Genomic DNA, 15,569 nt, shown 5'->3' with positions numbered 1-15,569 from the left:
AGTAAATGAAGAGGCACGAATGCCACCCTGACCATCACACTGAACATTTTGACCAGGATATTCTTTAAAGTTCAGTCTTCTGGAACATCCGCGAGACGCAGCAGCTCAGGAAACTGACGCTGGGATCTAACTCTTCTGCTTGCAACTGAGAGGTGGACTCGTGTGGGCATGCGTGGATCAAAATAGGGCTATTCCTGCATATGTTCCAAAATACACTCTCTCTGTACTAAAAAGAAAAGAAAGCGAACTTATTCTCGTAAGATGATCTGGTTACTGTTTTTGCTCCACTGTGCTGCGGCGTGTTGTCGTCTTCCACCCGTGAGTAACATTTATAGCCCTCTCTGTATGTGTGTGTCTGTGTGTTACATGTGTTCTTACGTACCTTCTTCATCGAATGAGGTTTGTTCAGAACTTGAACGCGCTCAGCAGGCTATTGAATTTAAATTAGTAAATAGAAATAGGTAAAAAGTTAAAAACTCTTATACGATGTAAATTAAGTTATTTACAGTGATAATGAACAAAATCATCTAAGTCAATTTTTAACTATACAGCATCTGCAAAACAGACTATTTTTGTATATAGGTCAATAACGTGCATGTTCTTGTAATGTTTATGGACTGGTATTTTTTTTTTTTTTTTACAGCAATATAATGGTTCTCATTTTTGCCTAAAGAAAACATCTGTTTTTATAAACAAATATAATATATTTTATTAATAATCTTTACACCTAGTTATGATGGTTTAGATTGATCTTCTCTGTGATATATTAATTTTTTTTATTGATTTTGTTGGCACATTAAAATGAAAATTGGATATTTACATGTTGGTTACCCTGGACCTTAATCTGGTGGTTAGGGTTTTCCAACATTTTAAGAAAAAATGTCTTTCTTTATTAGTCTACATTAAGCCCCACAACATTTCAAAGTAATCAAAAATTCTTAGTAATATTATTATTTATTAAGTTGTTTTGTTTATGCTGTAATATCAAAAACTTGAGCTTTATAAGTTCATCATATAACTGAAATTTTGCTTTGCATTTTCTAATGTATTTTTTAATAATTTAATAATCTGAATGCATTGACCTGTAAACAAGATTTTAAGAAAACAGCATTCAGTGTTTTATTTACATTACAATGCTGTTGTAGTAAATTGCCTGGTTTAACGAATTGAACAACTTATGATATCTATATCGGTGGATTATATGGCACTGTATTGAAAAAGCATACCAAGGGTTAAATTTCAAAAGGTCAGAGCATTGTGGAGGGTTCAGCCTTATGCACCACAACAAACCCTGACATCATGTTCTTAAAGCTTATTTCTGTTATGCATATGTGTGACTGAATGAAAAGTTGAGGTCAAGTCAACTCTATCACAGAGATGATGGATTCTATTCATAGCTACTTTCGGTATTGGTGTAATATAGGTGTTTGTGAAAGTTTAATTTACTTTTAATGAATTGCAAGGAACAATGTAACTGGATCAAAGGGCATAATTGAGCTGTAAATAACAAGGCTAAATTATTAATAGCTATTGTGAAATACATTTACAATGCAAGCATTTAGCACATTCCCCTTACGTGACATTCGCAGGTGTTGGTGGAAGGGAAGATTGAGACTAATTACATCTAATTAAATATTGCCTCATTCACACCCTCAGTGCCAGGCAGGGGATTTAGAAAGTGAAGTGCAATACAGCCACTGACAGAATACACTCCCCGCTTCTCTAGGTAACGTTAAATGCAAAAGCCCCAGATTAATATAAACTGAGTTAAAAGAAAATAAAAAATGTGTAGACAGAAGTAACCCTTTAAAAGCTCATTGCGGTTTGACAACACAGTGTGACTGTCCAAAGGGTGGTCCCGTTGTTCACCGTATCAGCGGTAAGATGTGCATCCAGGCCTTACTGAGTTTCTCTGCTATTGCATTAGTGATGACAGGATGCAGGCTTACTTCACGAGACCTTCTGATCTGAAACCAAATATCTTACTGCTCATTTCCTATTTCCTAGATACTTGTAATTTCCCCTGTCATTAAAGGATTTGAAGTGAAATGTTTTTGAGTGAGATTTTTTTAAATCCACTTAAGTCAAAACAGCACCTTGCAATGAGTACTACAAGGCCCTATCATAATTCTGTTTCATTAATGCATACTGATTTGTACAGTTGCAATCAAAATTACTCAACCCCTCAGAGACTGCAGTACTTTACAAATACAAGCTTTTCTGAAGATCCAGGATATAATAAAACTTGCATCTATAACAGTTCACTGGCATATTAAGTGATATTGTCAGTATATAATGTAATATATTTGAGTTATAAGATTTTTTAATAATACTGCTATGTCATAATTATTCAACCCCTATTCAACATTGCTGTTTTTAAATCACTTATTTGCATGGTGGGGAATAAAACTGTCTCAAAACACAATTAAGCTTTTAGAAACTCTATTAAAAACAGAATTAGCTTAAGCTGTTACACATACAGTTAGCCCATGCATGTGTTGAAGTTAAGTAGCAAAAATGTCAACAGAGATCTCACAAAAGCAGAAGAGAAGAAATATTGTATTAATTTAGAAAGGTTAAGGCTATATGATGATTTCCAAGACATTGAAAGTTCCTAGAGACACAGCTCTGAGCCTTATTCCTTAGCTTAAAGTGTGTTTTACCAGAAAACCTTTGAGGGTGTGGAAGAAAAAGCACAATATCATAAAATGTTTAATCAGAGCAACTGAGAAAAAACCTGCAATGTACAGCTGAAGACTTGCAAGATGACCCGATGAAAGGAGGAAAACCATTTCAATGCAGTGTGTAGAAGAACACTAGACAAGTATTGCCTTCGTGTTGAGACATCTGGTAGAATACCACTCATGATCAAGATGAACAAAAAGCCAACTTGAACTTAATAAAATTAATGTCTGTGGACCTGTGGAGCTCTGGAGGAATGTTTTATGAAGTGATGGGACCAAACTGGAACTTTTTGGACCCATGGATTAGCGGTATGTCTGCTGCAAAAAAAGGCAAAGCTCATAAGCAGAAGAACACTATCTCCATCCTCAAACTTGGTGGTGGATCAGTCCTGTTATGGGGTTTCTTTACTGTAGAAGGAAATGGAAATCATGTCTGTATGAAGGACATCATGGATTCTTTGAAGTGTCAGGCCATTTTGACAAGAATTGTGATGCCTTTGGTGCAAAGACTGAAGCTGATGATCAATGCACTTTCCTGCAGGCCAGTCATCCCAAAGTACACATTCAAATCTACTTCTGCTTGGTTCAGGGATCAGTCATAGAATGTACTTGAGTGACCTGTTCAGTCTCCAGAATTTAATTCTCATTTGCAAATATCTGGTTGAATTAAAAAAAAAAGCAGTGGCAATGTGAAAACCAAAGATTATCAGTGATCTGAAAGCTTTTTCAGGCGAGGAATGGTCCAAAATTGTATTAGAGAGGTGACAGAAGCATCTAAGCACTTACAGACAGCGTTTATTGGTGATTTTAAATAATAAAAGATTCTGCAAAAAGGGGTGGTATAATTTTGAACATGAATGTTTAGAGCCAATTTGAATTTTATCATGATTCATCAGTGTTCCATTCTCAGAATCACTCAAAAGTGTATTAACAAACTTTCTCTAATACTTTACTGATGCCTTTGTTGAACTGAATTCATAAAATGTCGTTCTCCACAACAAAATGTCTTGCAGGTCAAGGGGGTTGAATAATTTTGATTGCAACTGTATGTTTCCCTTTTGTTAAGGAGAAAAATGTCACTATTTCCTCTCGGTCTGAGTGTGTGTTGAATATGTAATCTTTCTTTTAAGGTTAGTCTATCTATCCATCTTGATGTAATTACACGTAATCACATGACAGTTCTCTCATCACCTCTATTACTCAGTTGTTCTGCACTGACACATTTATTTTGAGGGATTCCACATTTTCATATTACAAGGGTGATAATGAACTCCAAAAGGGTTTACAAAATAATACATGTATGTGAGTACGTGTTATACTAATTATCTAGGATTGTTCAGTGCAGTGATAGTTGTCAAATATAACAGAAATGACACAAAATTCAGGCAGCTGTCAGGAACTGATGTATATTTAAAGTTTGACCTTGACAAACAATATTGTTTACAATATAGTTTTTTTCTCATACTATAAAACAAACTTAAACCAATATTTCATGTTCATGTATTTCTTTAATGTTGATTTAATGATTTGATGTGCATTCTGTGGGCTTTTCTTTTTTTAAAGAACATTAAACCATGCGTGTATTCAAACATTGACCCTGGTAAACAATATTTTTTACACTCTGCCAGTTTTATATCTTTTTTTCTCTCTCACATAACAAAAAAAATCTCAAACCAATTTTTCATGTGCGTACTGTATATTTATTTAATGTTAGTTTATTTATTGTATGTGCATTCTATAGTAAAATATTTTCTGAATGGACACTAAACCATAGATGTATTTAAATACTGACCCAGGCAAAATGAATTTTTCTCAACAAAATAATCTCAAACCAATATTACATGCATGTATATATATTTAATGTTCATTTATTATGATTTTTTTGTGTGCATTTATTTATAAAATACTTTTTTAAGGAACACTTAACTTTTTCTCACAAAATAACCTCAAGACAATGTTTCTTGTGCATATATTTATTTAATATTAATTCATTTATTTATTTAGTAAACCGCATCTAGGGGGATAATGTACAGTCAGATGAAGACGGACCATCTGACTGTATGTGTTCCCTATTATTTTCTTTTGTAATCATCTTGCGTATCCCACATTGCTCTGATTTAGGCTGTCATTCTCAACTTTTTTGATGTGTTAGTCATGAGGTCTGTCTGTCTCCTCCTTTAACGTCATATATCATGTGAGCTCACCCATATCCAGACAGCCTGTAATAACCATGCTGCCTCTTTCCAGCTCTAACCTGCTTTATCTCACCCTCCCACAGAGGTGGCTACAATCTACCCTCAAGATCCGGCCCTTCCAATCGGCTCCAGCCTGACAGCCACATGCTCAGTGAATCCAGACCATGGCGTTCACGCAGGCTCACTCTACTGGACGCTGAACGGAAAGCGTCTTCCCAGCAGCACCTACAGCATTCTGAGCCCCACCGTGCTCAGTGTCACCCTCCCGCGTCTCTCAGGGTCCCGCCAACGCTCCGGAGACAACCTCGTGTGCCATAACAGTGGGGGTCATGTGCTGGCCGGCTCCTGCATCTATGTTGGCAGTGAGTATCTCTACCATATTGTTTGTATTTACTCCTGTACAACTACCAAGAGTGTCTAATTGGCAAATGTGCACGCATCCAACTTAAATACAGTTAAATGGATTTTGTGGGTGAGCCTGGAGCCTTGGGGAATATGGGTCAGACGTGGAAGTATTAGACAGTCTTTATGAATTGACCCCCTGCCACTGAGCCACAGTTGTTGCAGTATTTAATGTTTTCTGCCTGTCCACCAATGAACTAGAGAGTTGTTTAAGCCTCTTAAGATAGCTATCTGTTCTACTGTTATGCTTTTAGCACCTGTGTGGTCCATTATAGGCGCTTTCCTCAACTGACATGTATGGCAGAACAAATGTACCGCATTTGTCAAGTTACATGGAATTGTGGCAGTATGGAAAATTACAAACACAGACACACACACACACACAAGAGCGAGACAAAGTCAAGGAAGCGAGTGTCTGGTCATTTGGAAAAAAGATTGAAAGCCAGAAATGGAGAGATGTGGTTACGATAAGTGTGTGTGTGTGTGTGTGTGTGTGTGTGTGTGTCTGTGTGTGAGTGAAGTGCTGTGTTGACTCAAGCTCTCTATGTCTCTGAGGTCTTCTCTGTAAGGTTTGGTTCACATAATCACAGTCTTACACTTAGACGCAGTGTCTTTTGTTCTCATCTGAATGGAATCTTGGCCCCATTCCTGAACTTAAATGAGGATGACAGCTGAAGACACTCATCCATTATTGAAAATACTTAAAGTCAACACAAAGTCAAAACTGACCCTATTTACTTTCTTAATACATGCTCCTCGTCTCATTGTGAATGATTCATCTGTGCGTATTATTCCAAAAAAGACAGTATTCATAATCTTTCATCAAAACGTAACGTTTCTTTTGTTTTTAAATTACTTTTTTTTATATCAATATACAGTACGGTAAAAAACTGTTAAATTGTGAAATATTTTAATTACAATTTTAAAAATGTTTAATGTATTTTAAAATGTACTCATATCACATGATCATTCATAAATTATTCATTTCAAAATGTTGATTTGGTTCCCCAGAAACATTTTGTATTATTTTGAAATATAAAACAGTTGAAAATTGTTGTGTTGCTTATACATTTCTTGATTATTTTGTTTTAATGTAGAGAATAAAAAAACAGTGGTAAAAGTTTTTCTGTAATTTCGAATCGGTTTAATGTATTGTTGGTATATTTTTGTATTATCTCAAATGTTATTATTATTATTTTTATAATTTATTATAATTATAAGTAATTATATAATAGAATAAAAAAAATATATAATATATATTTTCAGTTTAATGTATCTGTGGTGTCTGTCTGTGTATCTATCTTTCTATCATCTACCTAGAATTATTAAATTATAAAAAAAATGATATTATATAGAATTAAATTATACAAAATTATATTTTATAATATTTAAATAAAATATAAATATATATATTTTAAGTTCTGTAAAATCAAGTCTCTTCCTTCATTTTTGTATTTAGTTTCATGTTGACTTCAAAACAAGCAACTGTTTTTGACAGATTTTCTGTACTAACTCAGCATTTACCAACATTTACAGCATGTACCTTTAATGATGTTTTATTAACAAGGTTAGGTTGGAGCGCATTAAACACCGGTGGAGAAACACCATAGTATAAATACAGCTGACTTGCCTCTATCCATTGACATTTTATCAGCATCCCTCCCCTGCCCCATCTCCTCACTTCAAGTTCATTTTACACTTTCTACGGGGAGGCCATTCCTGTTCTTTGAGGTCTTCCCCAGACAGCACGGCAAATGCGCATTATCATACTTCAGCTAATTATATGTAAGCGTGTTCTCGTGAAATTAGGTGTTATGAGAGGCATGAGTCACTTTCCACTAACTCACTTTGACAGCTAAGTGAAAACTCATTGTCCTTTTCTGTTTTTTAGTGCCTCCTGAGAAACCCATGGATCTTACCTGCTGGTCCAGGAACACCAAAGACCTTACCTGCAGATGGGCCCCTGGGGGCCAGGGAGAAACATTCATCAAGACACGATACACACTCAAATATAAGCTCAGGTCAGTGCCACAGGTCATTCACAATCATGTCAATGCCTCTTACCAAATTCACGCCTTATCTTGTTTGTATATGTCATGTTCTTACATGCCCCTTCACTGGAGGACAGTGGAAGGATGTTTAAGGATGTCTCAAACCAACCATCTGTGCTAATTCCTCCTGATAAGCACATGCCATACACTTTTTTTTTGTGACAGGGAAGTTCCAATAAAAAAAATGCTTTTTAATACTTACATTTGTAAGTTACTTTGGATAGAAACGTCTGCCAGATGACTAAATGTGAATGTAATATTTATTTTTAAGGTTTTTTCATTAATAATTGGCATCCATGCCCAATGAGCAGATGGAATGCAGATCAATTTTTGACATCCCCATTAACATACCAGAAGGAATAAGCCATAATTAAAGTATCATCCCCACATTTGAGGCTATATGATTGGCTTGTCCATTGGCTCTTAACATCAAAAGCCTCCATACAGGGAACCCGCTATAGATTACAGACTACAGATATATTGTGTCCATGCAGCTGTCGGTACGCATCAGAAAATAAACCATGTTTACGCACCTATAGGTGGTATGGACGAGAGAAGGAGTGTGAGGACTACAGCGCTGGAGAGCCGTACACATGCTACATCCCCCGCGACCTCGCCCTCTTCACACCCTACGAGATATGGGTGGAGGCCTCCAACCAACTCGGAACCGCAACGTCTGACATCATCTACTTGGATATCTTAGATGTGGGTGAGTGTGCGTGACCTTTGACCCCAGCCCCAGGTGTTCTCCTCATGAGCAGCACAGAATACGAGGCGACCGCGTGCAACGTGAGAGCGCCACTCCTTGTAAAAACTGGGTGGAGGCATGACGAATTGCAGCGGTCCATCGCAGCGTCAGTATCCCTTTGCCTCATACAGTCTCTACCCACCTACTCACACATACCTGCAAAGCCTTCCTTTACAGACGAATGGAATTTTTATGAAGTTTTTCGCTAATCCCAGTACCGTGACCTACCTGGGGCTACTGTTTAGGAATCTGACTGGAATAGGATGAAGTCTGTTTTGTTGAATTCTTAAGATCTTATGTGCTTTGAGTGCAAGCCAAGCTAATCTCTTCAAACAGACATTTTATACAACAAACATCTTCATAAAAATGGAATTAGAATTGCTAGGACCTAAGTTGGGGGGCATTTTGGCAAGACATTAGAAAGTATTTGCAATTAAACTTAAATAGCCTGAACACACACTTAAGCCTCCATTCTTAAAAAGTTGATGAGAAAGGTTTTAAACTTTTATATCTTGTGAGTGTAAATCAGTGTAACTGTACCTGACGGGGGAGGCAGGGTGATTTTTCAATGGAAAGTGCATTAAGAGGAAGGTGGGTGCTCCTCGAAACATGCCATAGTTATGACACAGCCACCACACCTAGTGCCTCCACCTCCATAGCAAAAGAGACCATGCTCATCTTAGTTACCAGTTAATTAAACAACAGCTTTGAGTTCCAAGAAAACTCCAATTACTTGGAAATTGAAGCACTATCAGTGCAGCCTGAACAAAATGCAGGCAAAGCGGAAAAATACAGAAAAAATTAGTCAGCTTGAATATCGAGAAGCAGCCTTTGTTTCATCTTAGTTGAATCACAAGATCGAAAGTCTCTAGTCTCGGCTTGCAGACCGCCCAAGCTGGTGCATATTGCACACAAAAAATGGCAAAAGTTTGGGATTGGCTAGTTTTACAAAACTTACCAGAGTAAGTAAGTATGTTTTTTTTGTAGCGAGTAAACTAGATATCCACGAGATCAGAACTATATATTATTCAGTCATTTTAGAATATAGATATGTATATTTTGATGACCACAATATTTAAGAAATTAACATTTGTGGAACAGAGTGGAAATTTCTTTACTTCTTCATTTTAATTGCTGATTAATAAATTCCTTTCTGTCATTCCAATTCAAATTCCAGGTCAAGAATTGAAGCATGACACTATTTGAACCTCTTTATTTCATACAAACCTAAAGTTCATAAGATGCAGAATTTTAATTGTAAATTCAATGTAAAAAAATGAAACGGAGTACAAATTCAAAAGAATTTCGGTAACGGATGAATGGTTGCACGAGTGGATGATAGATAGATTTTTCATAATATTTGAATTGAAATGAATGTACTGCTTGTGGACCAGGGTGGAAGAAAACTTTAGAATTGTCAAATTGCAGTTCAACAAACTGCTTTTCTTTGTAATTTCAATTCAAATTCATATCAAGATTTCAAGAATAAGTTACAAATATAAGTCTTTTGTTGCAGCTACTCCATCCTTATCACATGTTGTTTGTGTCGTTTCCTCTCAGTGACGACGGACCCACCGACTGATGTGACTGTGAGCCGAGTGGGCGACCTGGAGGACCAGCTGACCGTGCGCTGGGGGACACCACCTGCACTAAAAGACTTCCTCTTTCAGGCCAAATACCAGATCAGATACAGACTGGAGGAAAGCAGTGACTGGAAGGTACAGTAGCACACTCGATCAATGAGCACACGTCATCGGCTCGCTCCTTACTCTCATTATTCTGATTACTATTACCATCTTCCCACTTTTACACCCACTTGTTTTGTAATGCAAACTGTGTATGCTTGTGAGTAAGTGTCAGTTCCTCAATTTTAAAGCATTTGTAGAGTGGCGCAATGATTAATTAGAGTGGTTCAAAAGATAACAGCCATGTTTCAGTAGAATTTGCCGTGTTTGTATTACTTTGTCCGAAACGTCATTTCCAGCTGTAGCAGAACAGCACATGGTTTCCAGTCCTCTGGCCACGGAAGAGTCCGGCTAAACTTTAGGGCTTCAAATAAACTTAAGCTTTCGCTGTCCCCATTTCACTCATCTGGATCCAATCAGTTGGCAGGTTTCCTTCTGAAGCTGGGCAGAGTTGGGTTACATAATTTTTTTTTTTCACTTACCCATCATAGTGCTGTCAGTTGCACAGTCTTACACAGTTAACCATGTCAAAATATGACAGTGCCCACGCATCACAGAAGACGATCTATTGTTTTCAAAGCGCGGGGTTTATCGCCCGGGCCATTCTCAATCCCACAGATTGCTTACATAGCCTGTGCGAAGGGAAATAATTACCCAGCGTGCCTGTTACACGGCAACCTGATGATGTTAACATTCTGCCACTCATCACGTTCCAATAGTAATGATGGTCCTCGGATTACGGAGCCATGCATATTAACCGTGTTTGTAGTTTTTGAAATGTGAGTCTGGAAATGGACCGTGGAAAGGGACTGATTCAGGGGTACTGGGATTGTAAATAATTACAGGGGGCCCAGGCCATTTCGACATTCCTGCATTTGAATCCCATATACCTCTGCTTTAACACACAGGAAGGAGGAAGCACTGAGGCTTGAATGGCCTTGTCTCACATGTTAATGATGCTGTCTGCACCCGTGCAATTACTTAATCAGATTTTCTCTCAGGGTAGTGTTAGTGCTCTCTGCGTATATGTAGAGCCAGAAGGCAGGCCAATTATTTTTGTGTGTGACCCTGTTATTTTCCTCCTGTCTTTGTCTCTGATATATGTTGGTATATCCCCTAGGAACACAAAAGAGGAAAATTTCTTTGTTCTACGTCTTTGTAGATGAGCTTGTGTGAACTTGCTTAAGGATTTTGAAAGTGAATGGCTTTGTTTCCTTCTTATAGAGAACATTAAATATGCCCGTTAGGGTAACAGTGTGTGTGTGGTATGTGGCCACTGTAGGTGTTTGATGTAACAGACTGTTTTGGGTGTCTTTCTCTGCAGGTGGTGGATGATGTTGGAAACCAGACTTCCTGCAGGCTGGCTGGGTTGCGGCCAGGCACAGTGTATTTTGTGCAGGTGCGCTGTAATCCGGTAGGGATTCTGGGATCTAGGAAAGCTGGCATTTGGAGTGACTGGAGTCACCCAACTGCAGCCTCAACACCCCACAGTGGTAAGAGAAATATCATTTAAGAGATCCCTGCAAAAGAAAGTACTTAGTGGAAATAATTTTTTTTGGAAGTTTACCATGGTATTTTTTTAAGTACTTTGTAAATACCATGGTAAATATCAAAGCAAAGTACAGGGATTTCACTTTGCTTTTTTTTTATAAGTTTGCTTAGTTTATAATTACATTTAGAGAATACTATTTCTGAGTTTTGAACAAAAAAAAAAAAACATCCAAAATTTATGATCCATGTTCAAAACCATTGTTAAATGCAGATAAATGTAAATACACACAAACAATCACAAATTCTGATAATGTGCCTTTTTTTTTTTTTTTTTTGGTTGTGCTTGGCATCCACAAAAAGCCGAAATGTTAAGTTAATGAACCAAGCCTTAGTTAGCTAAGCCTTAGTTAGCTACATTAGTGAACAATGAAAAATACTTCTAAAGCATTTTTAATCTTATAATATTTTAAATATGTATTTATTTTAACATGATTAAAATCAAAAGTTGTGTCTGTTAATAAAATGTAATGGAATAACATGAACAATGAACGGTTAGATTTTTATTAACTCATGCTAAGTAAAGTCTGCTAATACATTTGAATATCCAGTCATGCAGTTCATGAAATTATAATTATTTTCAACTTGGACTTGTAGACTCAAAGCCTAGCAGTCTTTTTGCGCAACGGGTCTCATGTGGGAGACATCTCATCTTACATATAAATCCGGCGCATTGTTATTTCCCGTCTTCTTCTTATTAAAAATGACATAAAGGCCAAAAAGCAACATAGAAAATAAAAAAATATAGCCAGCGGCACTAGTTAAATGGTAGCAGGAATAGTTGGATTGAGATGTTGCTTTCGCTGTCCTTCATCATATTTTCACATTTTGAACGTGTCGTGCAGTCCATCCTATAATCAGATACATATTTCCAAGACTGTGCTCAGTCCAGGCAGACACCAACTAGCAGATGCAACGCATTACTTTAGTCATACATCTCCCCATTTTGTGGCTTGCCAGAGAGCCACGGGGGGTGTTGGATATATTTTTCAGAGGATTGTTTCTGAAGATTAACAGATTAACTCCTCTGCACATTAACTCTTCTGGAGCAGCCCACATCTGGAGCTCAGAAACCTGTTGTTTATTTAAAATGGAAAACGGATTTATTTTTATCCCAACTTGTGTTTGTTGGCTGTGTAAACTGTGCTCTGTATCTGTGATAAGCTTGATGCGTGTACGATAGGCGCTTGTCTCCCAGGATGGATACGTGTTGATTTTGTTTTTCCCCCGCAGAGCGGCTGCTGACAGGGTCATGTGACTCGAAGGTGGGGCAGCAGAACTCCACGTTGCGGCGGGATTTGAAGCAGTTCTTTGGCTGGGTGCGCAAACACGCCTACGGTTGCAGCGGTATGAGTATCAAACTTTATGATCAGTGGCGGGTCTGGCTGCAGAAATCTCACAAAACACGCAACCAGGTAGGTAAGAAGCTTTTTATTCGCATTCTAGTTGTTTTTGAACCCAAACCCGGTTAATCACCATTTAGGTGTCTGGTTTTCTTCAGCTTTAGTTTCTTCAGCTGTTAGGCAAAGAGTATTTGCTCTCTTAACTCTGTGAGACTGGATCCAAGCCCTTGAGTAATTGGAGTTGCCCGTGTTAATTGAATTAAAGTGCTCCTGGTGTTATTGTACCGAGTTTCCTGTGTTTTGCTCGGTAACCACAGAAGTAAATAACATGAGGCGACTCATATGATTTCAGGTAACTTTTCATAAACCACCGTAGTAAACCAGACTATTTCAATAAACTTGAGTAATGAAGTTCTGCACGCCGAGTGTCATTCAACATATGAATTCGGTCCGGAGCTCACATCTTTCAGATTGCACAGTAATCTTGTTTTGGAAGTGACAGGGATAGTCCTTACCTCGAGAGAATATACCCAACTACTTTCATCTGTCCCTAGTGTGCTGTGATCAGTATTGTATGAAAAACATGACCCAAAAGATCTGACTTCACATTGGATGACCCTCTGCTACTTCATGACAAGACCAACAAGAGATAAACCCATAGCAATTACACTAAGGATATCCAAATCTCTAAACCGCAAATATGCAAAGACTTTTTAACTATAATTTTTGGCCATCACTATCCCTGCCGAAACCGTGGCCTCGGATTGTTTTTGAATGGCTATTTGAAGCCTTTCATGTTCTGTGGGCGTTTATCTGATTACCGTAATATTGTCTGCTTTCAGGTTCTTCAAGGAGATAAATCATAGCACGTCGCTCCTGGCAGGCAGGAACATTGAACAACAACAGCACACTGTGGAAGAATTCACATTTTCCAGACTGCTGCTTGGCTCAGATCCGAAAAGATAAAGTACAGCTGGACTTAAAACGGGAAGTTCAAACAACAAAAGGTGTCGGGCATTCGGTCCCTCGGTTGTGCAGTTCTATAAAATGCCTTATTATACAGGAAAACAAACTGTGTTTGATAATAGCCACGGAGATCACATGGACTATATCCTCGCAACTCGCTATCCGTGGAGACAGGTTCTTGATTGTATCGGGGAGCAATTAATTAAAGGTCATACTTTGCACATTTACTGATGACTATGCAGAAGCCATGCTTAGCCGACGTGACACATGGTCTAAATGTGGACCCGTGACCTTGCAAACTTTAGCCGACCTGTACGTTAAAGAGGTGCCTCATGGACAAATGGAAAATGTCTGAATGTTTTTTCAGCCAGAGTTTTGTGCAAATTCAAGACAACTGGAAGAATATTAAGACCATCCAGTTTTACCAAAGGTACCTTTGATGAATGTTTGAGTGACAATGGTGACTACACTTATAGCCGTTTACCTAAAAATCTGACAGGTATACCTCAGAGAACGTCTTGCCACTTTTTAGTTTTCTAGTTTTTTTTTTTTTAAATAACTGGTACATGCAATGCAATGCTGAACATATCAATACATAGAAATAAGCCTCTAACTGAAATAAGTCCCGCTGTCATCGTAAAGGAGGACCTACAGACATTCACTATATTCAGGATCAACACTACAACAAAGTTAACATATTGGAACCATAGAGTGGACTCAGAAAATGGCCATTTAATGTTGTTTCTCATGTTTATATATGTGTGTGGCAGTTACAAAACTGTAACTGTATTTGTAGCATTGAACTGTTTGGAAATAATTTTATATATTGAGACATTTTACTGCTTTTATTTTTGTACTGAATTGTATCCGCATATTTAAATTTAAAGTTATGTTTTGACTCTTAAGTTATGTGTAGGTAGATTATATTATTATTGACTGAATTGTTAAACCCTAATATTGTTCATAAAATCCTTCTTTAAGATAAAAAATTTATGGACTTGGTCCTTTTTTACCAAAAACAAGCACAAAACAACAGCCTCTAAATCTGTATTTTTGCTTTGTTGAAATATCTCGGCATTTGCTAAAGAAAGATAAATCTACTAGTTTTCCGAGATTATCCTTTTTTTTTATCACATTGGAATTTCAGTTTTTCTTGTTTTGTTTTAATATTACTTTGTGTAATTTACAACCATTTAGGTATATTCTCTGAAAACAAGTTTTTTCAAGTTTAAAAAAAAATCCAGTCATTTATCTTTAATTACTTATGAAAACAAGAAAACTACCGATTTTGAACTTATTTTTGGATTGTTTGTATTTTCTGACTTTTTAAGAAGTACAGTACAGGAAAACAATTACAAACAGATCCAGAAATGGCAGGAAAAAAAAAAACAATTGCACAAAGCAGAAGTGTTTTTGCCAGAATATGATTCTCTACAGGGAAAAAGATGAATGTGTGTACGAGCAGTTGTCTGGTTCAATTAGTGCTCTTACACTGGCCTCTTCCACGGTCAGTATTTCACTTTTCCCTAAGTGACACCCACAAAGAACAAAAAATAAAAAGCTTTAGGCCACTGAGTTTAGAGTCCTCAACATTTTAGCCCTGTGATTTCATAACATGTGACTTAAAACAAAATACGGCCAATGGGTTGTAACGACGGGCCTTACTGTAACTGGAATCCCTGTGCTGCTTATTTGAGTATTGTTTCACAAATAAGTGTTTGTAAAGTGAGTCCTCAGGCACTTTCATGCTACAGAGATCAATAATATGCTCGATATCAAATTGCAGAATAACATTCCCTGCTTTAATTCAAAGCTCTTAAGGTATCCAGCTCTTGAAACATATGTTGATGAGTTAATGCACCAACTTTATGGAAACCAGGTGACGGATATGTTTAAATACAAATTCATATTCCAGTGTAACTTGACCTACACCTCCTAATAGTCTTC

The 15,569-nt window shown here is 37.3% G+C and overlaps 1 protein-coding gene across 1 annotated transcript; it reads left to right on the top strand.

Annotated features, from left to right (window-relative positions):
* Positions 1 to 261: 261 nt before the first annotated feature.
* On the top strand, positions 262 to 14,604 carry LOC113076642 (cytokine receptor-like factor 1; the record flags this gene model as incomplete). Its single annotated transcript, XM_026249331.1, has 8 exons — positions 262 to 318; positions 4,963 to 5,241; positions 7,173 to 7,302; positions 7,872 to 8,041; positions 9,641 to 9,798; positions 11,090 to 11,258; positions 12,547 to 12,728; positions 13,499 to 14,604. Coding segments are annotated over 8 exons (1,169 nt in total), but the record flags the coding sequence as incomplete, so codon positions are not given.
* Between the last annotated feature and the right edge of the window lie 965 nt (positions 14,605 to 15,569).

Source organism: Carassius auratus, unplaced genomic scaffold (assembly GCF_003368295.1).
Source record: "Carassius auratus strain Wakin unplaced genomic scaffold, ASM336829v1 scaf_tig00020914, whole genome shotgun sequence".
Classification (NCBI taxonomy): Eukaryota; Metazoa; Chordata; class Actinopteri; order Cypriniformes; family Cyprinidae; genus Carassius; species Carassius auratus.
Note: the sequence above shows the minus strand (reverse complement) of the source record. Positions and strands in the feature narration are given on the sequence as shown.